The sequence below is a fragment of the Micropterus salmoides genome, unplaced genomic scaffold, assembly GCF_014851395.1.
Source record: "Micropterus salmoides isolate LMB-PRFRI ecotype aquatic unplaced genomic scaffold, ASM1485139v1 Ms_hic_scaffold_9, whole genome shotgun sequence".
Taxonomy (NCBI): domain Eukaryota; kingdom Metazoa; phylum Chordata; class Actinopteri; order Centrarchiformes; family Centrarchidae; genus Micropterus; species Micropterus salmoides.
Window position 1 is genome coordinate 2,030,884 of NW_024044681.1, and position 26,989 is coordinate 2,057,872.

Below are 26,989 nucleotides of genomic sequence, written 5' to 3' on the forward strand. Positions count from 1 at the left end.
TTTTAATGTTCATTTATTTATTTATTATCTTACAAAAGACAACCTACAGAAGCAGAAGTGACTTCTAAATGAAAAGAATAAATAGATTAATAAAACATGACTCTTCTACACAATATACGGTCCCATCTAATCGCATTATCTAGAGGCATTTTTACATTTTAGTTTCATTTTAACCCTGTGAAACATCTAATTATTTGAAATTAGAGCGTTTATTATACCTTATGGCAAAAAATTAATTAATATCACTTTGCATAAATGAGTTTTGTTTAGGATTACGTTATATATTTGGAAAGTAATTGACAAATACACACCAAACACAAATTACTGCCTATTCTCTGAATTGCTCAGTTTTTAGTTAAAATCAATGAGCAACAGACAATTATTAGGAAGTGAACCTTGGAAACAAATTATTGAATCATTTATTATCTTGATACAGCAGGAAAATGCAATAGATGCTAAAAATATTTAAATTTCTGCTCTAAATATGTCTAATAAAGTTTATCCTAAACCTTGAATTAGTTTACTTAAATAATCTAAAAAGTGTATGCAGCCTAATTAAATGCATAATGAAGGAAAATAAAATATGATTTACATTTGTATACATTTATTACCTTACATATCTGCTGTATCTAAGTTGATACACACATTTTCAACACGATTTTACAATGAAATACGTAATTATAAATTGCATCAATCCAGTAAATATTGCTATTAAAGTATCAGAAATTGAATTGAATGTTTTTCTTATCTGAACTTATCTGAATTTTTTGAAACCTCTGTTTTGGTTGTGTCAATTATAGGGCCTATGGTGAATGAATATCGGCCCCCTGGTGGATGATCGGTGCATTGCATGTATCTGATTGTATACATAAGGGGGTTTTGAGGGGGGGGTTATCACACTGATGATGTAGAGGTCTGTAAAAGATATGTATCATATGTGACTCACTGCAGGGATTTTGACTTTGCATATCTGCGTGTATAGAGTGAAGTTATCATCACAGTGTTAAATATAACCCTAGTTATTACATAACAAAACGCCCTTAAGTTTTGATTTCCTTCTTCATTTTAGGTTCCTCTGCAGCTACCGTAATAACCGTTATGAGAGCCCGCCCCCCGGCAGTAGAAACTGTTAATCCACAAAAAAAGTAACACGGTTGCAGGTGAGAGGTTCAAGAAGAGCAACCAGGGGGGGGGGGGGGGGGGATTCTGCATTGTTTTGTTTTTTTAATTCACATCTGCAGCTAAGAGCGGGCGCACAACTTTTATTTCCCGCTGCTATTCTGATCATTACGGTGTTCGTAAACACGCCCCCTTTTCCCCGCAATGTGTGCTGATTGGCCCGCGTCTGTCACATGACCGCGGAAGAAGAGGACTCGGCCGCTGAAAGAAGGGTGAGGAAATAAACAAAATAAAAATGGTTAATTTTAAACGTTAAGCCCCGTGATGGCGGTTTATTCACCGGTGCCGGTTCGTAGCTCGACTTGTTGGCTAACGCTCCCGGTGTTGAGTCACAGGTAAAGCGGTTAGCTTGTTAGCACGACGCAGTTTTAAATCAGTTCCGTTCCGCGTCCGCAGGAAGTGAAAATAAAACACAGCTCACATTTAAAGACATTTACAGCCAGGAGCTGAACTCCGCCGTGTGTTTGTGTTTTTATCACTTACTTTAATGTTCCTGGCTCGTTTTTAAACCCGCCGATGTTGGAAGATATTTATTTATGTGTAGCTGTTTTGCTGTGACATTACGTTAAACAGCAACTTCACTTACATTAAATCAGATTTATCATAATCCGCTGCATTATTGTCGAGTCACGGCGAATTATGTTTCTAACAGCTTTTTGTTGTTTGAGGCCTGAAACGGGAATTTCCCACCGTGACGCCGCGTAATACGTAGTGACGTGTGTGAACGTCGAGCAGGCAGCGTAACTATTATTTAAATTTATTTCTAATTGTTTGTTTTGCAGTGTTACTGTTGTTGCCGCATTCTGACACAAAACGTTTGCAAATAATAAAAATAATAATAATAATAATATACAAAGAGAAGACAAAGTAAAACATATAGAAAGATATGTAACAATATACATATGTAAAATAATATAGAGAATAATATGAGCCTAACTTTAATTGTTTGTTTTGCCCTGTAGTGTTACTATTATTGTTTCTGTTTTTACGTTTGCAAAATAAATACTTATAAAATAATATACATTAAAAAGATGAAGTTAATCTGACAAAGTAAAACATTTATAAAGATATGTAACAAATAAATACAAAAAATAATATAGGGAAGCTTTATTTTAATTGATTTTAATTGTTTGTTTTGCTGAATTACTGTTGTTGCATAACGTTTGCAAAATATAAAAGAAAGTAAAAATATATATAGATATCTAACTTAATAGTATTATATAATATCAATACATATCTAAAACAATATGAAGAAATATGAACTTGAATTAATTTTAATAGTTTGCTTTGCACTTTTACTGTTGTTGCTGCTTTGTGACAAAATATAAAAAAATAATGATGATATACAACAAGAAGTGAAAGTAATATAGCTTTAATATTATTATATTATTATAAAATAATGAACAACAAGAAGATAGAAGTAAATGTCACAACGTAAAACTTATACAAACGTATGTAACTCAATACGATTATATAAGATTAATGAATATGTAAAATGATAAATAAAACAGAACAAATATGGATATATTTAAAAACACTATTATATAATTGCAACGCTACAAGAACAGATGTCATATGGGGGTTAAAAATGTGCAAGAAAATACAGTAAATGTGAATAATCAAATTAATAAGACTACAGAGTTAATGAAATAAACAGTTCACAACATGACAGGAATGAGAGGTTAGTTTGATTTATAGGCTGCAGCATTAGAGGCGGGTGGTGCAACAAATCTGAGGTTCCACTTAACAAGACGCAGAATCTGATCAGACATTTGATGCACGTAAGTGACTCAGCCCGTCCGGAGTATTGATCTTATCGACCGGACGTTGTTTCTGTGTTTCCAGGATCCCTTGCAGCCGTCAGGATGCAGAGCACCACCAACTACCTGTGGCTCATCTCAGACCTGCTGGGTCAGGGAGCGACAGCCAACGTTTACCGCGGCAGACACAAGGTACCGACTGACACCAGACTCTGACGGCACGGGCGTAAATTCAAACAGTTGCATAAGATATTCTTAGTGTAGCATGCAAACACTGATGTTACAAAATCACCTTAATATGGGGACTTTTTGTGCTTACATGGCGGTGGTTTTATCTGGCCAACTACACAAAGCGAGAGTTGTTTAAGTCTGATTTAGATTTATAGGTTGTCTGGGACAGAGGACGTCTCTTACTGAGATATTCAGCTGCAGCACTGATCTGCCACTTTACGTCATCCTGAGAAAAACCCAACCCAACGGTAGATCTAAAGTATTAACCTGATATCAGTTCACACGCAGGCTTATCGCCGTGTTAGTTTTAGTGCAAGACTTACTATACAACAAGCTGCTCAACAAGCTAGTTGACATTATAATAACGAACCGAGGAATCAATGCAAAATACATCAGTTACCATAATTTTTTGTCTTGACTAAATTATTAGTGTCTCAGCATCATCTGTGTATTAAAGATAAAATAATCTGATATTCCTGGGAGCTGTGGCTGCATACTCTCACCTTTTCTTTGCAGAGGAGGAGAAGTGCCGCTTTGGAAAACGCAGTCTTTTTCGTGGTCTGACAGCCGACCCGTAGTAGCTAAATAGAGATCCTGGGTATCAAATGAAAGGTCCGTTCTGAAGTTATCTGCCTGTAAAGCATGGGTGTGCTTTTAGTCACAGGAATATTGATCTATATTCACTGTTTTTATCAACATTTCAGAAATGTTTTAAAGATAACTCCCAATAAAAGTCAACATTGGAACAGTAAATATGGCCAAAATATGGACATTCATATACATTTATTATTTTTAAATGATAAGATAACTGTAGTTCATTTTCATCAAATTTACAGTTACAATTGCATTCCAGGTGCATTAGAAGATATTCAGTTGCATTACAATCTATTTTATGATGGTTTTGATGGTTTATTGCATTAAAATAAAGCTTTTTTTTTACCAGGCAAGGATGAAAATATCATATTTTTCTTTATTGCATCTCTATTTAGTCTGTAATGGTAAAATAAATATGTGAATTTACAATGGATTTATATTCCTTAGAATTCTGCATCTAGGCCTAATGGTTGAGGAGTTATTCCTGGTTCATTTTAGGTATTTTATTTTAGGTGTTTTCCCCGGAAAAGGGTGGAGGTTTCCTGATTTTCCCAACATGGTTGTGGGTTATAGCAGTTTCTGGTCGGGGCTTAGAGCTTTGATAGCATCATACTGGGACTGAAATAAAAGAAGCTCGGGGGAAAGTCTGAAGTCTGGTTATAATTTTGTGCATCCAGTATGAAATGGATAAACTAAAAATGCGCAAGTTATGCTTGCAGGTCTAGCTAGTGTTAGATTCCCATCAGAGCAGCTGACCAATCAGTAAACAGATAGCAGGTGCTGCTGTCCAGTAAAAACCTCCTCAGGATACACCTGTGGTTCCTCACGCAGGAGGCGGAAATCTGAATGGAAATCACAGATTCTGTTTACATGTGAACTGTCTCTTCTTTTACATCTAAAACACTCAGGTTTCATCTCTCAGACGTCACAGTTTGTTTTTATAGTTGATCCAGAAGAGCCGTCAGCCTGTAAACTGCACCAAAGGGGGAATTTCCCACAGCGTTAGACCTGAATCTTTAAAGTCTGCGGATCCGTCTGAACATGATCTTCTGTTTGAATTTGGGATCTCACGTCTCATTTAACGTCGTCGCCTCAGGTCTGTCAGATCAAGTTAAAGCGGGGTGTGGTACGTCTCCACTTGTTTTATTAAGTTCCAGGAGTTTACACACAATTTCAGGAAACCTGCGGAAAATAAGTGCTCTAAAGATTTTATCAATTTTATTATTATTATAAAAATGAGTAATTTGAGAAGGAGGATTGTGACGGAGCAAAATCTTCCAATGGAACTCCACATTTAGACATTCAGAGTATAAAATGTGTCTGAGTTCATGTTTTTGTGTTTAATTGTAGAAAACTGGGGACCTGTACGCCGTCAAAGTGTTTAACAACCTGAGCTTTTTGAGGCCGCTGGACGTCCAGATGAGAGAGTTCGAGGTTCTGAAGAAACTCAACCACAAGAACATCGTCAAACTCTTCGCGGTGGAGGAAGAGGTCAGTAACTGCAGCGAAGCTACGTTAGCTTAGCTTTTTATAAACACTGTTCTCAGGTCTCAGCTGTTTTGTTGCTGCTTCCTGTCGAACTGTAGATTAATTTAATCATCAGATAACCTGACACACACAACGTTTCAAGGGTTGGGTATCACTTCAATTTTATCGATTCAGATTCTACTTATCTCGGCTCTGACTTCAACCCGTTCACGGATCCTCTTCTTCCTCCTCCTCCTTCATGTCTCTAAAGTGAAAGGAGTCTCTGTCCTAGTTACCATAATTTATATATCGCGGCGTCTCTGGGACTCGTCTCATCTGTAACCTTCATTGGTTTCCCTTCAGTATAAAAGGTGAACGTCGGCTCACCTGTGTTCTGTACCTGAGACGTTGCTACTGTTGGCGTTAGCTGGAGAGCGCGACACGCTGAACACGGTGAAGCGTTCCTTCAGATTCACGCCGCGTTGAAGGAAACGCTTCGTCATGTCTGAGCTGCTTCCTCCTTCGCACCAAACCTCCTGACTGCAGCTGCTGCAGTTTGCTGTGTCGTTCTCTTTTTTTTTTTGGTGAAGCTAAACCAAACTTTGGAGCGTTTGCTGCGACCCGCCACGGTCCAAGACCGGAACCAGAAGGACTCTATTCTTCATGCTTTGTCGTCGTAACAAATGTTAGGTCGGCGCAGCAGCTCCTGGCAGATCAGAGACACTTTGATGGGCTGTAAAATGCTGACTGCAGTTCAGTCAGGAGCTGAGATATGCAGGAAGTCAGGAACCGAGAAGCAGGATCCAAACGCACGGGTCTGATCCAGTCCACGGGTCTTGGAGATTTGGTTCTTGATACCCAACCCTCAACATTACTGAACATAAGATGATTGTTATCAATAGAAAGATAGATCAACTTCTGAACAAGTGATATTTTCTTCAGATCCATGCAGATTGTTGAATAAGACAAATGAATAAGGTGAAACAGTGTGTTTAGAAAACTTTGTGTTTAGTTTTAGACTTGTGTTTTTCATCATGATGAAATGAAAAGTGTTTTTTTAAGATGCCTAGAAAAGCGTTAACATGTGTTTGACCTCCTCTTCCTGTCAGTCCAACACCCGTCACAAGGTCCTGGTGATGGAGTATTGTCCCTGCGGAAGTCTCTACACGGTGTTAGAGGAGTCGTCCAACGCTTACGGGCTTCCTGAGGACGAGTTCCTCATAGTTCTGCACGACGTGGGTGAGGGACAGTTCGATTACCTGGAAACTCACCTCATGTTCCGCATGTATAGTCCACTAACTGTTTCACTGATTAGTTACCGTCACTTCTACTTTCTACTTTGACGTATTTTAACCAGAGAAATATTTAGGACTCTAATGCAGGTTTCACACACAACACGATTTTTAAACTTGCATCGCTTTTATCGCACGAGTTTTAATGATGGAGAACACTCAAGCGGCTACATGAGTGTTCTCACACAACGCGACCCAACATTACTACAGCATTACTGTATGAACCCAAAATAAACATTTTGCTGTGAATTAGTTTCAATAAACGGATCAAACGGATGCCAATGTAACTACATCAAGATGCCGATATGTTAAACATATTAAGTTATGCTTAATCAGGTCTGTCAGCAAGTTTACAAGCTTACAATTTTTAAAATGTTTGTTTTCCGAATATAGTTTGGATCAATCGGGGCTATGCTATGCTATGCTAACGTCTTTCATAGCAAAGTACAACGATAGCAGGAATCAAGTAATCAAGTTTTCTTTACTTACCCGGTAGTTCAACTGCCTTGCTGACTTTTCTCCAAGCAGTCTCCTGTTTTGAGATATTTCAACTCGCACGTGATTTATCGCACTCCGCATCGTCTTTGAATTGACTTTGTATGTAATCGCGTCGCCCCAAGCACTGTCATCACGTTGTGTGTTAAACCAGCATAAGGATGCCTTTAAAACACTAACCTGTTGTGTTTTGATGACTCTGAGGTGTTTTCTGATTGGCTGTTGTGTCTTCAGTGGCAGGTATGAACCACCTGAGAGAGTACGGTATCGTTCACCGGGACATCAAACCAGGAAACATCATGCGTGTGATCGGAGAGGACGGACGGTCCGTCTACAAACTGACAGACTTTGGAGCAGCCAGAGAGCTGGAGGACGACGAGCAGTTTGTGTCTCTGTACGGCACCGAGGAATACCTGGTGAGAGAAAACATCTGACATCTGGTGTCAGTTTGAATCCTCTTCGTATCAACATGTCAGAAAAGAGATCTGTGTTTGAATCACCAGCAGGAGATATTCAGGAGCTAATTCCTAAGTTTGGGTGTAAAGTCCTTCCTCATTTCTTAGGAACCAGTTTGTTGTAGGTGGAGATTTACTGTTCAAAGTTACTGAATATTTTGTAAAGTTTGCACTGCGCAACGAATGGTCAGTTCAAGCTGGAAAAGAACGAGCTGTTGGCAAAAATCAAGTTTATATAGTTGTTCTGAACGTCCACACTGAAAAGTGGAGTGAAAAGGTTAGATTGAAAATACATATGGTTAGCAAAAAAAAGTGAGGTTAGCATAAAAATGTTAGCATAAAATGGGATGGTTAGCATAAAAAAGTAAAGTTAGCATAAAAATGTTAGCATAAAAAAGTAAAGTTAGCATTAAAATGTTAGCATAAAATAGTAAAGTTAGCATTAAAATGTTAGCATAAAATAGTAAAGTTAGCATAAAAATAGTAAGGTTAGCATAAAATAGTAAGGTTAGCATAAAAAGTAAATTTAGCATAAAATATTAAGGTTAGCATAAAAAAAGTAAAGTTAGCATAAAAATAGTAAGGTTAGCATAAAATAGTAAGGTTAGCATAAAATAGTAAGGTTAGCATAAAATAGTAAGGTTAGCATAAAATAGTAAGGTTAGCATAAAAAGTAAATTTAGCATAAAATATTAAGGTTAGCATAAAAAAAGTAAAGTTAGCATAAAATAGTAAGGTTAGCATAAAAAGTAAATTTAGCATAAAATATTAAGGTTAGCATAAAAATAGTACGTTAGCATAAAATAGTAAGGTTAGCATAAAAAGTAAATTTAGCATAAAATAGTAAGGTTAGCATAAAAAAGTAAAGTTAGCATTAAAATGTTAGCATAAAATATTAAGGTTAGCATAAAATAGTAAGGTTAGCATAAAAAGTAAATTTAGCATAAAATATTAAGGTTAGCATAAAAAAAGTAAAGTTAGCATAAAAATAGTAAGGTTAGCATAAAAAAAGTAAAGTTAGCATAAAAATAGTAAGGTTAGCATAAAAATAGTAAGGTTAGCATAAAATAGTAAGGTTAGCATAAAAAGTAAATTTAGCATAAAATATTAAGGTTAGCATAAAAAAGTAAGGTTAGCATAAAATAGTAAGGTTGGCATAAAAAGTAAATTTAGCATAAAATATTATGGTTAGCATAAAAATAGTACGTTAGCATAAAATAGTAAGGTTAGCATAAAAAGTAAATTTAGCATAAAATAGTAAGGTTAGCATAAAAAGTAAAGTTAGCATAAAAATAGTACGGTTAGCATAAAATAGTAAGGTTAGCATAAAAATGTTAGCATTAAACAGTAAGGTTAGCATATAAAAATAAAGTTAGCATAAAAAATGCTAGCATAAAAATTTTAACATCAAAAAGTAAAGTTAGCTGCCCATCACAGTTTCCCAGGAGTCCAAGGTGACGTCTTAAAGTCTTGTTGACCTGTTGCGTCTTCTTCATGTGTTTCCTGTGTAGCACCCCGACATGTACGAGCGGGCTGTGCTGAGAAAAGACCACCAGAAGAAATATGGAGCCACGGTGGATCTGTGGAGCATCGGAGTCACGTTTTACCACGCCGCCACCGGCAGCCTCCCGTTCAGACCGTTTGAAGGACCACGCAGGAACAAGGAAGTCATGTAAGAGTGCAATCACACGGTGTAAAAGAAGTGGAGGTAGCCTCCGTGACGTCACCCATTTGTGAACTACTGTTATGAAGCCTCCAGTTTGGCATTTTGGCCGTCGCCATCTTGTTTTATATTAGCTGGGATGCTAACAGGCTTTAAACAAAACGCACTTACCGGAAAAATTCTCCTGATAATCTTTTTCAGCGGCGCTGGTTAAATGTACACAGAGCAGCGGATACGAGTCGCCTCTATCCTGACTGTCAATCAGCTTGTAGCCCCGCCCTAAAGCCTCCCCTGCTTCCTGGTCTCTGTTCCTCTAAATGGGACCATAATTTACTAAATGAACATCATGCTGTGTTGAAGAAGACTTGAAACTAGCGACTGAGACCATAAACTCATCAGGAAAGTGTTTACTGAGGGAATAAATCAGCTGAGAAGAAGAAACATTTTCTCACAGACTTCTATACAATCACACTTCTTTCTGCAGCCCCCTGCTGGCTGCTGGAGAGAACGCAGGTTTAAGGAGCTTCAGTTTGGCCTCACTTTGCAAACGCAGAGGTTCCCGCTCGAGTGCAACGTTAACTTGTTTCTAAAGAGAGTTAAAGTGACTGAGCTGCTTGTTCCTCAGGTATAAAATCATCACAGAGAAACCGTCTGGGACGATCTCCGGGCTTCAGAAGTGTGAGAACGGGAAGATCGAGTGGAGCACAGAGATGCCGGTGTCCTGCAGTCTGTCCAAGTAAGACAGCGCAGTAAATACATGTCAGTGTTTGGGATCTCGTCGTGTATTGCCGACATTCAAACCTTCTGTCAAGTTGTTTTCTACCCCAGTGATCCCCAACCAGGAGTTCTTGGACCTCCGGAGTATTTAAGAATTAGAAATTATAGTATAGTATTAGTGGGAGGACAAAGCAAGATTCATTCCAAACAAATAAGGTGTTAAAGGTTAATGTAACTTAACACAAATGTTTATGTAATGCGTAAACATGGTAAACAAAGCATTTTAATAATAATTATATTATACTGATATATTTTTATTTCTTTTGGAGGACAAAGCAAGATTTGTTTCAAACAAAACATTAAAATAAAGTGTTTAAGGTTAGTGTAACATCAGCATAAAGCAATTAACTTTAGCAAAAAACTACCATAAAAAAAACTACATTGTGATAAACATTTTTAATGAAGTGTTAACATGGTAAAAAAAAATTATACATTTATATTTTTATATTTATTTTAAGAGAAAAAAACGATTAGCATAAAAGTAACTTGTAGTTTAAGTTACTTTGCATAAATAGTTTGTGTATTTATGGGCACAACACAAATAATATATTAAGATCATATATATTTATGTACAAATGTAGAGATCCAAGAAAAATCATTTATTAAATCTGGGAATAAATCTAACAATCTATCTCTACCTCTCTTAATTGTCCATCAACAAAAAGTTTTGATACCAGAATCTCAAATATGAAAATCTTAAATTATAGCGGTGAATCCGCCTGTTGCGTCCTGTGGTTTGGTGTTTCAGGGGTCTGCAGAGCCTCCTGACTCCGGTGCTCGCCAAAATCCTGGAGGCCGATCAGGAGAAGTGTTGGGGCTTCGACCAGTTCTTCGCTGAGACCAACGACATCCTGCACCGGACCGTGGTCTACGTGTTCAGTCTGCAGCAGGCAACGCTGCACCACATTTACATCCACGAATACAACACGTAAGAGAGGAAAGAGGGAATATTCTGTTTACTAGTTTGTAGGATGGAGACATTTTCAACAAGCCTTCTTTAATTGGTTTCATTCATTTCAGTATCCCAAAATCTCTGATAATGTTGTGTTTATTGTTAAAACCTGTAACTTCAGATCAGGCTTCCCCCTGGGTTGGACTGGCTCTTTGCCCACTGTGTGTCTCCTTGTGTCCACAGGGCGGCGCTGTTCCAGGAGCTGTTGACCCGCAGGACCAGCATCCCGCTGCACAACCAGGAGCTGCTGTACGAGGGCCGCCGCCTCGTCCTGGACCCCAACCGCCAGACGCAGTCCTTGCCCAAAACCTCCAGAGACAACCCGATCATGCTCGTCAGCCGCGAGTCCGTCGCCACTGTGGGACTAATCTTCGAAGACCGTACGTAGTGCTGCAGAGTGGCCTGCAGGGCTGAACTTAAAAAGGTCTTAAAACAACTGAAGTAGATCTTTAGAGGGGTTATCTCTTCATTCTGCAGGTCAGCAGCGCAGTGATTTACATTATCAAACACACTGACCACGTTCAGAATGTGCGTCACGGTTATTTAGACAGAGGCTCATTTAACTTAGCTTCGTTTGTGTTTTGGATTTAAGTTGGCATTAACTTAAATTCCAGGAAGCCTTAAAATGGTTTGTCATGCTTTATTTGGAGAATCTCTTGCGTGTGCAGGTCTTGGAAAATCCTAAATCATTAAACGTGAAGATGGAAAGTTTAACTCGCAACTTTTTTTTTTTGTCTTCACAGCTAGTCCTCCTAAAGTTCAGCCTCGCTACGATCTGGATCTGGACGCCAGCTACGCAAAGGTACTGATTTAACTACATCATGTTAAAAAAAGAATCTCAGATGAATCTACATTTGCTGAAAACATTTAAAAAGTCAAAAGAAGCGACAAGTTAACAGATCAGTGACCTTCACACCACACAGTGTTTTAATAATGTAGAAAGGACAGTTTTTGCTTTTCAGAGCCACAGATTTCATCCACAGTTCGCTGAAAGCGGCAGGAACATATTCTGCTCATTTTCAGGTTCATATTGTTTTTAGGGGTCGTACCAGAACAGGTTTACATGGTTCAAAAAACACTATATTTTTGTCAGACTGCACATTGCTGCAGCTCCTCTCTTCACCCTGTGTTGAACGCTCCGTTTTAGCTACGGAGTGAAGCATCTCCCTTCCGCAAGATCTTTGTTGGGAGTTGCACATGCGCAGTACCTAGGACTACTAGCCAATCAGAAGCTGAGTAGGGCGGGTCCTGGCATGCAGGTAACTATGGCCCAATCCCAGTGTCCCCCCTCACAGACTCACAGACTTTGAGGCGCGTTCCCGGGAAGTCCGTGAGGGATCAGGGCCGTCCCGCTGTCAAATCATCAAGTGTGTGAGGGCTCTCTCGCGGACATTTTGAGCCCTTTATAGACCCTTTTCGTAAGTCCGTATTTCTGCAGACTTTGACTGAGGGAATTGCCCACAGTTCATAGCGGTATGACGTAAAACACGGGGGTTACTGGGGGAAGCCCGGAAGAGAGAGAAGTATGACGGCAAATCCGCATTTTAAGAGAAGAAGAAAACAGTAAACAAACAAGCATCGACACCAACGCTGATGTTAAAACTGTTGAAAGTGTTCTTAACTTAAGATGCTGCATAGAACACATGAAGTCAGAGGAACGCAATCACCTCATTACACACTAAGTTTATTCAACTATTTATTTTAGTTTTTGCTTAATGATGCTGTTTGACCAACAATAGTGTATTGATTAATTACAAATATATATTGACATTTAGGCTACCTCTCCTCCACTCTGTAGGGCGAGAGCCTGCAGGACTTAAAAATAAGGCAAAAACATGAAAAAAAAAGGTTGCAACGTGTTTCAGCAGGTAACATGATAAAGTGGCAAAGTGCTGTCCTGTTCCTGTTTACAGCATTTTGAGCAATCAATCACTTTCCAAGTGACGTCAGTAAAGTCTGTGAGGGTTCAGGGCTCAGGGCTTAGGGGGGACATTGGGATTGGGCCAAAGGCTTCAGTTCATATCTACATGTTTCTGAACCAGCTTCACAAACTAGACTGGAGCAAGAGTTTCAGAGTGGCAAGTTATTAATCTGTAACACATTTATTTATCGTCTCTACATCACAGGAACAGCTTTATGTCCTCTGACTGTGTGGACGGTCTAAAGGCTGCACAGGGCCGTCCCGCTGTCAAATCATCAAGTGTGTGAGGGCTCTCTCGCGGACATTTTGAGCCCTTTATAGACCCTTTTCGTAAGTCCGTATTTCTGCAGACTTTGACTGAGGGAATTGCCCACAGTTCATAGCGGTATGACGTAAAACACGGGGGTTACTGGGGGAAGCCCGGAAGAGAGAGAAGTATGACGGCAAATCCGCATTTTAAGAGAAGAAGAAAACAGTAAACAAACAAGCATCGACACCAACGCTGATGTTAAAACTGTTGAAAGTGTTCTTAACTTAAGATGCTGCATAGAACACATGAAGTCAGAGGAACGCAATCACCTCATTACACACTAAGTTTATTCAACTATTTATTTTAGTTTTTGCTTAATGATGCTGTTTGACCAACAATAGTGTATTGATTAATTACAAATATATATTGACATTTAGGCTACCTCTCCTCCACTCTGTAGGGCGAGAGCCTGCAGGACTTAAAAATAAGGCAAAAACATGAAAAAAAAAAGGTTGCAACGTGTTTCAGCAGGTAACATGATAAAGTGGCAAAGTGCTGTCCTGTTCCTGTTTACAGCATTTTGAGCAATCAATCACTTTCCAAGTGACGTCAGTAAAGTCTGTGAGGGTTCAGGGCTCAGGGCTTAGGGGGGACATTGGGATTGGGCCAAAGGCTTCAGTTCATATCTACATGTTTCTGAACCAGCTTCACAAACTAGACTGGAGCAAGAGTTTCAGAGTGGCAAGTTATTAATCTGTAACACATTTATTTATCGTCTCTACATCACAGGAACAGCTTTATGTCCTCTGACTGTGTGGACGGTCTAAAGGCTGCACTACAAACGAGCTGTTTTCAGTTCAGGAACAGAGTTTTCTGTGGGAGATGGGAACTCTCTTTGCGGTGGACTTTTTCACTTTGCAAACCTGTTACATGGACAAAAAAAGATACTTTACTTTCACCGCGTGACAGTCCAGACGTCGCAGTAGATTATCACAGAAACAGATCCAGTGTGTCGTTACGATAATTTGACTCCATAAAGTAAAATTAGATCCACTTCTCTGCCTTTTGTTAAATATCTGATCTACCGCTGAGAATCCTGCTCACGTGATTGGACACCTCAACAGTTTAACCTGAAGTGCCCTTTATTAAAGTGAATACACTGTTTGAGCACAGCTGAACTTACTCGCTGATGTTGTTGTTCAGACTTTTGCAGGTGATGTTGGACATTTATGGAAAACTTCAGAGTCTCTGCTGGTCTATCAGGAACTAGTACGGAAAGGAGTTCGTGGTTTAATGTGAGTTCACATCAGACTCTGTGTGTTTGTGCATGAAGGTTTTTCCAGGTATAAAGGCATCAGCTTGGACTCCTTTTTGTTTGGGTTTTTCTTGACTCAAAGATGCAGATGATCTAATAAACACGTCTGCTGAAGGACTGACTGACTGTCCGCCCAGTGAGCAGACTGGTTTAGATTTAGCTCACTTCCTGAGCAGAAAAATCAAGTCAGTCAAAGAAAACCGATAAGAATTTAGGAAACATCTTGATGCAAACAAGTGACTTTGGTCAGAAATCTTTTTAGGGATCTTTATCCAACACTGCAAGCTATTACAAAACAATTTACATATACTTTACATTACTTACGTGTATTTATTATTATTATGTGTGTGAACATATTAGAACGCCCCCATATTTCTAGTTTTTATGTAAATCTAAGTAGTTCAAGTCCAGTGAAAAACCTTAAATGTACCAAATTAAGCAAACTGACAAAGTTAAAAACGTTTACGTCACCAAAACAGACAGTTTTAGATCTAAAATGAACAGTTTTGCTCATTATTTCACTGTAGGATTAACCGATGACCAGCTGCTCTGTGTTTCTTCATTAATATTATTTAATATATATATATAGTACAAATAAAAACTCTGAGGTTAATTAACAGGCTGTTCCAAGGTGCTTACTGTTACGTGTTTACTTTCCTTCCACTGCTGCAGGAAAACTTGAAGTTGTTAACTCATTATTAATCCCTGAATATTGCAAATCTCTGAAATTTACAATTTTCCCCAGTTTTGTTGACCTAAACTTTGTCTTTACCTTCTTTGGTTATTCTGCAGCAGTGGAAGGAAATGAAGCCTTGAAACCCATTTCTATAGAAGCACCTTGGAACAGCCTGTTAATACACCCCCAGAGGCTTTATTTGTACTTTTATTATATATATATTATATATTAATGAAGGCAGACGGAGCAGCTGGTCATCAGTTGATCCTACAGTGAAATAATGAACAAAACTCTTTAATTAAATTGTTAATTTTAGATCTGAAAATATCTGTTTTGGTAAATATTGTTTTTATTTTCCTTATGTACCATTTAAGGTTTAGTGTTTGTGATACTTTTGAGCGGTAGTGCTTTGATGTTGAAAACACAATCTCTTGTCTGTCTTTATCCAGCGAGCTGATGAAGGAGGACTACAGTGAGATTCAACACAAGAAGTCGGAGGTTTTCCATCTTTGTAGTTACTGCACACAGATCCTGGAGAAGACTGAACAGCTGTGAGTGACTCGCACGCACAGTAATAAACAGAATTTAACTTTACACGTGTCATGTGACCTCCTGACTTCCTGTCTCCTGTCGCGCAGGTTTGAGGTGCTGATGCGGGCCAACGTGATGTCATCAGAATACGACGAGATCGCAGACATGCACAAGAAAGTTCTCAGAGTGAGCGCTCGCTGTATTTAGGTTTTGACATGTTTAGCTGTTTATGGTCGGGAACTTCATTCATGTCTTTAAGTAAAGTGACTACATTGCGAGCAAGGCATTCCTCTGTGGTTGCTAGAGGTAACGATTTATTTCAGGCAGGATCACGATTTTGTCACAATTCATTTTCATGTTGGTTTGTAAGACCAAGAAAGAACGTGCCGTTTGCTTCTGCATATTTAAAATCACAAAGACAGGGAGGGACTTGTTGCGGATATTGATTGGCGTTTACAGTAGCCAGTAGCGCTGAATGTGCGTTACGCCCCCCCCCCCCTCCTCATGCAGACTGGTTCCAGCTCCCAGTGAATGAACACTGCAGCGAGACCGGGTCTGAACACAGCCTCCAAGACCGACGGAGGCCAATTCGACGACAGGGAATACAGGCCGGCCTGAAAACCTCCAGGGGTGTAACGTTAACACTAACACACACCCCAGGTGCTCTGAGCTCCCAGTCCAGACTGAGTCAGCTCTCACCGCTAGAAAACAGCAGCTAGTATGCCGCGGTTACTTTAGCAACAAGTAACGCTATCTCTGTCAGCAAACTCCGCAAATCACATAAAGCGTTGAGGCAGAGCAGCCGTGCGACATGGGGAACTTTAGATTTGACTGAGATGTTTATATTGACTGCTAAGGTGTTACTGAGTGGTCTGTTGGTGTTTATTAGTATGTACTCGTGTTACATATTGGTGTGTGTGCAGATCTCCAGCTCTTTGGAGCCCATTGAACGAACAACACAAGACATCAAGAGTAAATTTCTCCCAGGAGGCCTGCTGACTGACCTCTGGACACAACAAGTGGGGACACACCCCGAGGACAGGAAGTAAGGCCGTCTGTCTGTGTGTGTTTACATGTAGTAATGTGTAATATAAGCATGGTACAGTATAACTAGATGTGTGACGGTGAGCTTGTCTCTGCAGTGTGGAGAAAATCAAAGTGCTGCTGGACGCCATCACGGCCATCTACCAACAGTTCAAGAAGGACAAGGCAGAAAGACGTGAGTTCTCCCAAACAAACAATAGTCTAATAAAGAGCTCGTTAGCTGTAAAAACTGGGGGGCTAATATATTATATATCCAGTCCAGTCATACTCAGTAGTTTGGAGTGAAATTCTTAGTTAGGATTTTCATAGACTGTGTAGGTCGAATAGGACTGCAACGATTAGTCGGCGTGATCGAAGGCGTCGATTATTATAAAAAATTCGTAGACGTGAAATTTCATTGTAGACGCGTGTTACAGAGATGCCGTTGAAGGCCCGGATCAGACAGAACGGGTTTTTTGCAGTGAGAGTGTGTTTTTGCGCCCTGGGCGTCTTGCGTTTTGGCCGCCTGCTGCGCCTTTTCGAAGGAGCGCTCTGAGCACACAGAGTTGAAAAAAATTCAACTCTGGGCAGAAAAGCGCCTGACGTCACCCGCGTTGTTTTTCCCATTGTCCAATCGAATGAAAGGACAGACGAGTCCTCAGTTGTGCTGACGGAAGTTGCTCGGATTGTCCGAAGACGCAACAATCTGTCCCCGAGTCATCCTAAAATAATCCTTGAACCGACAATCATTAAGACGAAGCCCCTGGACCAGCTGGCGGTACAGATCTCCGTTTCCTGTCTCCTGCGTGTTTGTTCACCTCTCACCCTCAAACAGTGCCCGAGCAGGCGCCCTGCGTTTGTCTGTTTTTTTTAAAGCAGATGTTTTTAGCAACAAAAGACTCAGACCTGTGAGTTGTGATCAAGTTTCTGCTAATATGACCGTTATAACTTAGCAGCAAACCGGAGATTTCAGATCGCTGGCGCTATAATCTTTGATTATAGCAACATGAAAAAAACGCAGCGCACTGCCCTTTTCCAAATTCAACCAAAAGGGGCTTCTGCGTTTTCGAACCTACGCTTTCTGTCTGATCAGGGCCTAAGGGAGGATAGAAATAAACAGCCAGAAATGTTCCTAATATGAAGATTGCTAACTGCAGTGTCGACTACTGACTACTCACGAAGAAGAAGCTGTCACGCCAGAAGCGGAAAGCAGCGGAGAAAGAGGCAGAACAGCTGAACGTTTTTTGTTTTTACAAGTTTTGTATAACATTTCATCACTAAATACTCTTTTGAGGCGAGAAATCAACTGAGTAGAATTTGAATATCGGCAGTTTTACCAAAGTTGATGGCGAATCAAAAATGTTTTCGGGGGTTGAGAAGCTCCACAAGCGCCCGCGAGGTTAGTGGTCGGCCGGTCTCGCCCACAGAGCGCCCTGGTCCCAGTTACAACAACAGATCAGCAGAGGAAAGGCCACAGCTGTAAGATAGTTTCAGTGTTCGTACCGCTGTTATTCTGTCTTTGCAATCTGAGTAATGCTTTAACATTTTAAAGTAAATCAAGAAACATCTGGCTCGTGCTGTCGCCTACAGAACATTCTCCACAAATAAAACTTATAAGCACTTTGGAAAAATAAACTACAGAAGTATGAAAGGTGACTGTTGCTTTATTATTCTAAACAGACATTGTTAGAGTACGGTTGTGGTTATAGTTTTTACTTTGAATGTACCGAAGCAAAAATCTTTGCAGTGTTTCCCACAGAAGGACAGTATAACTGTGGCCAGCGGAGGGGGGGGGATACAGCGTGTTCGAAAACCCAGCTGTTTTCTAACATTAACGTTAGCTCTCCTTATTAGTTTTGTTGTATTATGTGTTCGCCATCTTGGATTAATTTAGCATGCTAATTTAATCTAAAGAAAATCACACTGTTAAAACCAAGATTTCATTTATTTTCTTTAAATAGTTCTTTATCTGTTTTGCCTGTTTCTTCTGCTGCTTGTGATGATCAGTAAGATGTTATTTTACATCCTGTGTTTAGGTCTGCCGTACAACGAAGAACAGATCCATAAATTTGACAAGTAAGTGAATTAACAGCAGTTTTTTATGAGATATCGCTGACATGTATACATGTGTACTGCCCTACAAAGGCAAAACAATTGTGACCTGCATATGTGGTCAACATGTAGTTTTAACCTGTATCTGACTTCTGTTTGAAAGTCATGTCATAGAAATGTTTCTGTGAAGACAGATTTCTAAATTAGCTGTTACTCTGCACTCTGGGTATTACTACACTCAATTCAATTTCAATTCAGTTTAGCTTTATTGGCATGAATGTAAAACAACAATATTGCCAAAGCTAAAAAAAAAAATTACAAAAGAACAATTAATTTCATACATTTCATTAAATAAGTAAAAAAAAACTGTCAAAGAATAATAGTAAAAATATATACAAAATACATAAAATGTGAAAACAAAGTAAAAGTAAATATTAAAAAATACATAAAATATGAAAACAAAGTAAAAGTAAATATTAAAAAAAACAGTAAGTGTTAAAAAATAATAAAAATATATAATATGAAAACAAAGTAAAAGTAAACAAACAGTAATTGTGTGTTGGGAATTCAATTGATATTTTTCATAAAATAAATAAATCAGTAAATGTGTGTGTGTTAATAGACAAAAAATAAATATAAAAAAACAAAGGAACAATAACTAAAATAATAATAATTTGAAAAATTTAAATTAGCATTATTTAAGATATTTATCAGTCTGAGTTTCTACTGATTGTCCTCAGTTTGTGGCACGAGTAGATATATTTTACGGCAGTACTCTGGCAATGCATTTCCGTACTCTTTAGTATAAATATTAATTGTACTCTGACATACATAAACTTTAAACAGTAAAAGTGGATTTCTATAAGCTATGGACTGTAAAAAATAATCACACTAAACGGGTTAAAGTGCATCAGAAAGCTGAGGGAACACATGTCTGTAGATACTGCAGTATTTAGGGCAGTATTTGCAGTTCTCGGATATTGTGCGGGTTCTATGACAGTGGGAATAATCATCCTGAAAAGATATAAAAATCCCATTAGTGTGAACTTCCTTCTGTCGGGTTTTATTTCGAAGTCTTAAACCTGTGTGTGTGTTTTCTCTGACAGACAGAAGTTGGTCCTTCACGCCGGTAAAGCCAGATCGCTGTTCACCGAGGAGTGTGCCATGAAGTATCGTCTCTTCATCTCTAAGAGTGAAGAGTGGATGAGGTAAAACACAGAAACTTTCTCCTCTTCCTCCACACCTCACCTATGTACCACAGACAGGAAGTGGCCCTAGTCTCTCTGTGGCTTAGTGAAGCATCAACAGTGCGTGCTCGGTGTGTTAAAAGCGTCTCGTTTTAATGTTTTCAGGAAGGTTCATCACGTGAAGAAGCAGCTTCTCGGTCTGTCCGGTCAGCTGATCAGCACCGAGAAGGAGGTGACCATGCTGATGGAGAGAGCCATCAAGGTAATTTTCCACGTACACTGAGGAAGACTCCGTAATTAGAGCCCAAAATTCCAGCGTGGCGAAAGAGATAAAAGCAGCCCCTTGGCCGCGTTTCACCAAATTGTATGAAGTTTTTGTGGAAGGTGCATCATATCCAGACCTACAAAAAATCCTCTTGGAGCAATACTAAAAAACCCAACCGGAAGTCGGTTTCATTTTAAATTTAAAAATTTTAATTTAAAGTTTTGGTGATTCCAAACTTTAATGAACTCCTCATAGAGAATGAATCCGATCAACATACATTTTTTGCATTGCATTCTAAAGGCATTGACGATGAAAAGTTGTGCTATTTGTGAGTTTTCGTCGACGGGCGTGTCCGTGGCGTGGGGTCAAAAATTGATGATTCGCTATAAAACGGGAAGTTGTTATAACTTCAGTGTACATGCTCACATATTTTACAAATTTGACAGGTGTGATGACAGTCCCGCTCTGAAGACACCTACAAGCCAAGAGGTGCATTTGATTTCATGCAGCGCTGACTAGTGAAAGATATTTTAGGTGGGGCTGTGCCATATCCAGTCAGTTCCAGTAACCGTTCCAATACAGTTCAGCACAAACTGCAGGATACCGGCGCTTAGTGAAATAGTCAGAAATTATTTAACGCCAATATTATTTTATTATTACTTCAAAAATGTTTATTTTGAAAAGAAAAATCAAAAACTTTCCACCACCAGGGAGGGCGGCGCCCTAGCTCCCTCTGTTGGCCAGCCTCCACTGCATGCTGGTTAGAAATTGTTTCTGACTTTCACCGGCGCTGCAAAACGTCACCATGTCACATGACATTAAAACCTCACAGGAGCATAGGAGTCCAGCGACCGCAGTTGCTCTCCGGCTACACAAAGTTGGAATCACCTTTTGTCATTGATTTCAGCTCACAGTAAGCTCACACAGGTAGAATGTGTCCAAGTTAACGGCGCCGTTTTTATACCCCCCCCCCTGCAGTCATCAAGTTGGCGAAAGCGAGCCGCAATCATCTGAAATGCACCTGATATTCAATTAATGTTATAGCGCCCCCTACTGGCAACAGGAAGTACGCTTTGTATGATGGTGCTCATTTAATTTAACACACTTACTTACTTACTTACTGTACTGGTAGATTTTGCGGATGTTCTCTAGCGCCACAGGGGACACAGGAAGTGACGTTTAACTTCTTCGTGAGGCATCAAAAGCACATGATAACTCAGAGCCATGCTGATGAGCAACTGCCCTGTCGCCGCAACATGCCCCGACATGCGAGGGCCCATCCAACACTGCTTGAAGCTTTAATTAGATGTTGGTTTCCTAACGAGCTGTAGTACATTAAACGAGGTTTTACTGTGTTTGTGCAGCTTCAGGAACAGCTGCCTCAGAAAGTTCTTCCTCTGGTGTCCAGTGGGATGAAGCCTCAGTCAGCCTACCTGAGTCAGAACACGCTGGTGGAGATGACACTCGGGTGAGATCTCATCATCATTACGGACATCTGACAGGGGAAAAAACAAAACACTATTATTTCTATTTAAAGTACTATTTATAACAAAAAAAACTTTATTTTTAGTAATGATTTACATATCAATTTTCCTATAATATTAATTTCTCTGGTGACCTCATCACATAATCACGTGACTTGTTGTTTTTCAGGATGAAGAAGCTGAAGGAAGAGATGGAGGGAGTGGTCAAAGAGCTGGCAGAGAACAACCACTTCTTAGAGAGGTCAGTCAGCACAACAAGTACATGGTTAGCCTAGCTTAGCACAAAGACTGGAAACGGGAGGAAACTGCTAGCCTGGCTCCATTAAGGGCACCTTTGAATTTGCACTTCAAATTGACTTGTTAAGGTGCAAATTCAGTTCTTTCTTTGTTATCTAGTTAAAAAAATGTAATTTATCCTGATTGACAGGTCGCCACTTGTTAATTAGCTTGAAGCCCCGCCCTAAGGTCTCCCCACCTTCCTGGTCTATGTTCCTCTAAATGGGACCATAGAAGTAGAAACATTTTCTCAGAGACTTCTATACAATCACACTTCTTTCTGCAGCCGCTGGAGTCGCCCCCTGCTGGCTGCTGGAGAGAACGCAGGTTTAAGACACTTTCCCTGCTTGATTGAAATTATTAAAATGAATTATTTTATTTCCCATTTGAGTTTTGAACCGATACTTTATTGTTTACGGTCAAAGTTCAAGAGCAGCTTTCAAGATATTTAGTCAATTTTAAGGTTTTAGGGGTTTTATTGTTTAAAATTCCTATAGATTAATATCTATTAATGACTCTAAATTTGGGTTCAACCTGTAAGAAAACAGACATATCCATTAAGTCAATCTGAAGTTTAAATTAAGCCCGGTCTCTGTGCTAAGCTAAGCTAATCACTACCTCCAGTACGCGATGGCTGATGAGATGCTGACATGTGTTTCTCCTGCAGGTTCGGGACTTTGACGCTGGACGGAGGTCTGAGAGGCTGAGAGACACAATTGTTGTAAATATTCAGTGTGTTTATCTTGTAAATAACTTGAGACTGTAAGACGAAGCTTTTTGTATGAAGGCGCTGTTACTCTCCTGCAGACTCGCTCGGCCTCAAATGCTTTGTTTACCTGATGGTCAGTCAACAAACTCAGAACTATTTCATTAACTCTTAACTTACCCTTGAAAACACAGCAATCACTTAATTAGCCAATAAAATACTGTAGATTCTATTGGACACTTAACTGTCCCCTTAATTTAAACATTAATGTGGAATATTTGACAAATCCAATAATGATAAAATCAAGGTGCTATTTAGGGTTAAGGGATTCTGTGTTAATGATTTATATTTTAAGAGATTCTTATTGATTTAAAGCAATATATACATTAATGTCTTTTCTTTGGGCATAAAAAAACCCCTTAAATTTTAAAAATCGACATTACAGGTCCCCCTTTGTTTATACCTAAATCGCTAATTCATTTTTACATTTAAACATGGAATTAATACTGAATAAGAATCTCTTAAAATTTAACAATTAACTTGTAGTTAAAAGTCTAGCGTACACCTTAAATCTTAAAACCTTACATTCATCATTCATGGATTTGACAAATACTAAAAAGTTGATGTGTACATTAGAATCTACTTCATTTAGTTAATTAAGGTCTTGAAACTAAAGTGTTAAAGGATTTTCCTTTGTTAAATTAATGGACAAATTAAGGACTTCGGGCTAACAGAATATGTTGATTCAGATTAAAGGTGTAAATTAAGGATTATTATGTCATGGTGACTGTAATAAATACAGGTTTTATGCATGTTTGAGTTTTACTACAAAGTGTCTTTGGAGTAAAAACTCCTTAAAATGAACACTGTAAAGTTATAGGCACCCTTAAAATGGACCAAATAATATTTTGAACTGAATTTTAAATTCAAATTCATAATTTAAATATCAAGAATTAAGGGGTTTCAGTCCCTTAAAAGGGCCTTCAACTGTGCAGATAATCCTTTAAAAATACATTAATCATCTCCTCCCTTAACTATTAATGGGTAAGAATTTTACGGGACTAAGTTGAAAAATGCTGATTATATTAGATGTTTATTTATTGTTCTAAAAGGGCGATCAATAATCATTATGAGTTTATTAGCTTGTCACATTTTCTCTCCAGACAAGAAGTTGCTGGTCGATCATTTGTAACTTGCAGAAATACCTCCTGCCCGTTCACCTCAGATCATCTTCACCTTTTACTCGTTAGAAGATGTTCATGTTCGGTTTTGTTAATGTTTTGTTTTGTCAACATTGAAAATGCTCAATGACATGTAAATAAATAAATATAAAAAAATGTCTGTGTTCTGTTCAAACGGATATTAGGTTAAAACTACGAGATTACTAAATTAAAATGAAAATTTTGACTTCCTTTGTCTAAACTCTGAGATTTGAGAGTTAAAGATATAAAATGTTATAATAATATAATAAAGTTAAAAAAAAAAAAAACTTATTAGTAGTTTTAAATGTCAGTTTTGTTTCACCAATAATACTTTTGTTTCTATTGTTATGGCATAAATTATCTTCCATACGAGGTTCAAAACCTACCTTTTTACTGTTCAACTGAAGAGAGGTTTGTTTGGTGTCCAACGTTCATCGGCTCCGGTCCAGTCAGGAAGTCAGTCTTTTGTACATCTGGTAAAATGGTAAACATCCTGTATAAGGGACAAACACATTACATTTATTAAATAAATAATTTTTCATTTAACAAGGCAAGTTAAGAACAAATTCTTGTTTACAACCACCTGGGAAGAAAAATACCTCCTATTGAAGGAAGGGACATACAGAAATAAAGGGTTTTTAAAAAAAAGATAAACAGAGACAATCAGATTAATGAGACATAACATATGAAACGATATAAGAATCAAAACACAAATACAAACAATCTTCACAACGGGAAACAGGGCAGCAAGACGACATATGATCAAATAACATCATGGTGGAAGCAGGATGGAACACACTTTAAAAGGTTATGAGTGAATTAGAAGATAAAACAGGCCGTGAGGGGCTTTTAGAAAAACTTTAAACACATGGCACAAGTTTCTAAAAGGATGAAGTTGTAAAACAACTGCAAACATTTGAAAAAACTAATACAAGTGATTTCCTGAAAGCAAATACTGTGAAATGAAAGTTGTAAAATCTTTTGTAAGTCATTCCAGACGACAGTGATAGCGACCAAGGGCAGTGTGCCTTGAGAACAGATTTAAAGAGTCAAAAGACATAGGTGCTAAATATTTGATCACTAAATTAAAATTTTATTATTATAAAGTGAAAGTATTGACTTAATAGGTCAAAATTAAATGATACAGTCAAACTAATGAGATACAAAACAGTAAAGGTAAACGAAATTTTTTATTTGTAACTACATTTTTCAGTTGTGTTAGCTTTTATTTTCTTGGCAGAACTTAGCTTCCATTTGAGGATCAAACAAAGTACCTTACCTTCTTATTGTCTGATTGAGAAGCGGTTTGTTTGGTGTCCAAAGTTCACTGACTCTGGTCCAGTCAGGAGGTCAGTCTTTTGAACGTCTCTGGTAAGATGGTGAACATCCTGTATCCGGGACAAACATACAGTACATTACATTATTAAATAAAATGTTTGAGATTTACAAAGTCAAAAGAGCTAAGTGCAATATATTTGATCACTAAATTAAAATCATGAGAAGTCAGATGTGTAACTCACTAAATCCAAATTCAAGCAAAAATACTGACTTAAGTCAAAATCAAATGATAGAGCCAAACTTAGATCAACAAAAAGGTAAAGGTAAACCTAATTGTTACTCATTATCTCAAAACGTCTCATCTTAAAAAGTCAAACTTTTATTTTTCAGTTGTGTTTGTTTTTATTTTCTTGGCAGAAATTAGCTTCCATATAGGTTTTAAATAAAGCCCCTTTATTGTTTTTGACTTAAAAGTGGCAGTTTGGTCTGCATGTGTCTGATCTGAAATGTATATCATCATATATATATATATGGAGGTTACATACAGACTAAATTTTTGTTTTGTTTCACAGCCACTTTGCACAGTCACTTTTTAAATTCTCTGATAAGATGGTAAACACTTGTAGCACTGTAGATGTGATTTGGAGGCCCATTTAAAGCCCATAAAGTACATGAAATATTAGATAAAGAAAAATCTAATTTATAGGATACTATATATATAAAATATGGATTTACTAAGATTATGAAAGGCAGGACTGTAGATATGATGCTACGTTTATGTGGAAGCTCATTGACAAAATGTATGAAACAAAAAAACTAATAGTACAAGATTATTAAATTAAATGGTAACAAGTCATAATTTTGACACTTACATACTGAAATTATGAAAAAGACAAACTTTTGTACATATTAAAGAAATTAATTACATAATTATTCATAATTTAGGTCCAAATTAAGAGATTAGATTGATAATTGTGACTGACCAGGAGCAGATTTTTAGTTTCATTGTTGCAAACTTGGAATCCATATGTTGTTGTGATTTTACTTCTCTTGGCAGAAATGAGCTTCCATACCTTTAAGGTGTTTATTAAGTATCATGCTGATTTGAATTAAAATCACGCCAACATCTTTTACAGACGTTCTTTGAAAAGTTCATGTTGACTTACTGACGTCGACACGGTTTGTTGAAGAACTAAAATCTTTAAATAAAATAATATTGTCCTCTCGAGCCCTGTTTGTTCTCTCCCTCCCTCCCATCAGCACCATTGTTGGTTTCCCTTGGCAACCCGGCCCTGTTGGAAAATCGCCATCTCCTCGGCGCTGTGGTTGCCATGGCAACGTGCTGCGAAAGCAACCCCCGTCAGCATCCGACCAATAATTGCAGATGGACAGCATAATTTCCTTTTATAGAGCAGACATGTTGCAGGCAGAGAGAGAGAGAGAGAGAGAGAGAGAGAGAGAGAGAGAGAGAGACTCGTCCCGGTGTGAAGGTCGGCGGGCGACACCTCAGAGTTACCCTGCTTCTGTAATGCATGCTGGAAAAATATTAATTGATCAATATAAATTGTCTGTCCAGCAGCAGCATACATAACACATGAAGGGAGAAAACATGGATGAATAAAACGGTTAAATAAATCATCTTCTTAATCTCAATAAAATCATCTTAAACTACAGCCACACTCACAGAGGAGGAGGAAGAGGAGAATGAAGATGATGAGGATGATCAAGATGAAGATGAGGAGGATGATGTCGATGATGAGGAGGAGGCAGGTAGACAGACCAGCCAATCATTGCCGTGCGTCTCACAGTCCTGCAGCAGCCACAGATACCCGATTTCTTTCATTTCTGTATCAGAGCATTTGATTTATTGATCACTGTCGATATGTAAAGAGAATTTTAACAAATATAACAAAACATGATTCTACAATAAACTACCTACAGCGTGTTGACCGCATCCC

General features: G+C 38.4%; 1 protein-coding gene and 1 long non-coding RNA gene across 3 annotated transcripts; one reads left to right on the forward strand and one right to left on the reverse strand.

Moving 5' to 3' along the window:
- The first annotated feature begins 1,330 nt into the window (after nt 1–1,330).
- Nucleotides 1,331–23,888, forward strand: tbk1 (TANK-binding kinase 1). Of its 2 annotated transcripts, XM_038708273.1 has the most exons (21): nt 1,331–1,391; nt 3,025–3,131; nt 5,115–5,255; nt 6,341–6,470; nt 7,253–7,434; nt 8,985–9,145; nt 9,762–9,872; nt 10,662–10,841; nt 11,049–11,245; nt 11,609–11,667; nt 14,240–14,331; nt 15,477–15,578; nt 15,666–15,744; nt 16,482–16,603; nt 16,701–16,777; nt 18,618–18,657; nt 19,740–19,841; nt 19,986–20,082; nt 21,450–21,553; nt 21,739–21,810; nt 22,513–23,888. In XM_038708273.1, the coding sequence occupies exons 2-21, from the start codon at nt 3,045–3,047 to the stop codon at nt 22,550–22,552; spliced, it is 2,175 nt and encodes a 724-aa protein (XP_038564201.1). In that variant the 5' UTR covers nt 1,331–1,391; nt 3,025–3,044; the 3' UTR covers nt 22,553–23,888. The 2 variants fall into 2 exon arrangements, with proteins under 2 accessions (XP_038564201.1, XP_038564202.1); XM_038708274.1 differs by lacking the exons at nt 1,331–1,391; nt 3,025–3,131 and adding an exon at nt 4,764–4,860.
- LOC119895286 lies at nt 20,910–25,151 on the reverse strand. The gene is made up of 3 exons (XR_005443052.1): nt 25,033–25,151; nt 24,140–24,246; nt 20,910–21,580 (listed from the first exon to the last, which is right to left on the reverse strand). It is a non-coding gene; the product is annotated as an uncharacterized LOC119895286 (long non-coding RNA).
- Nucleotides 25,152–26,989: the final 1,838 nt, after the last annotated feature.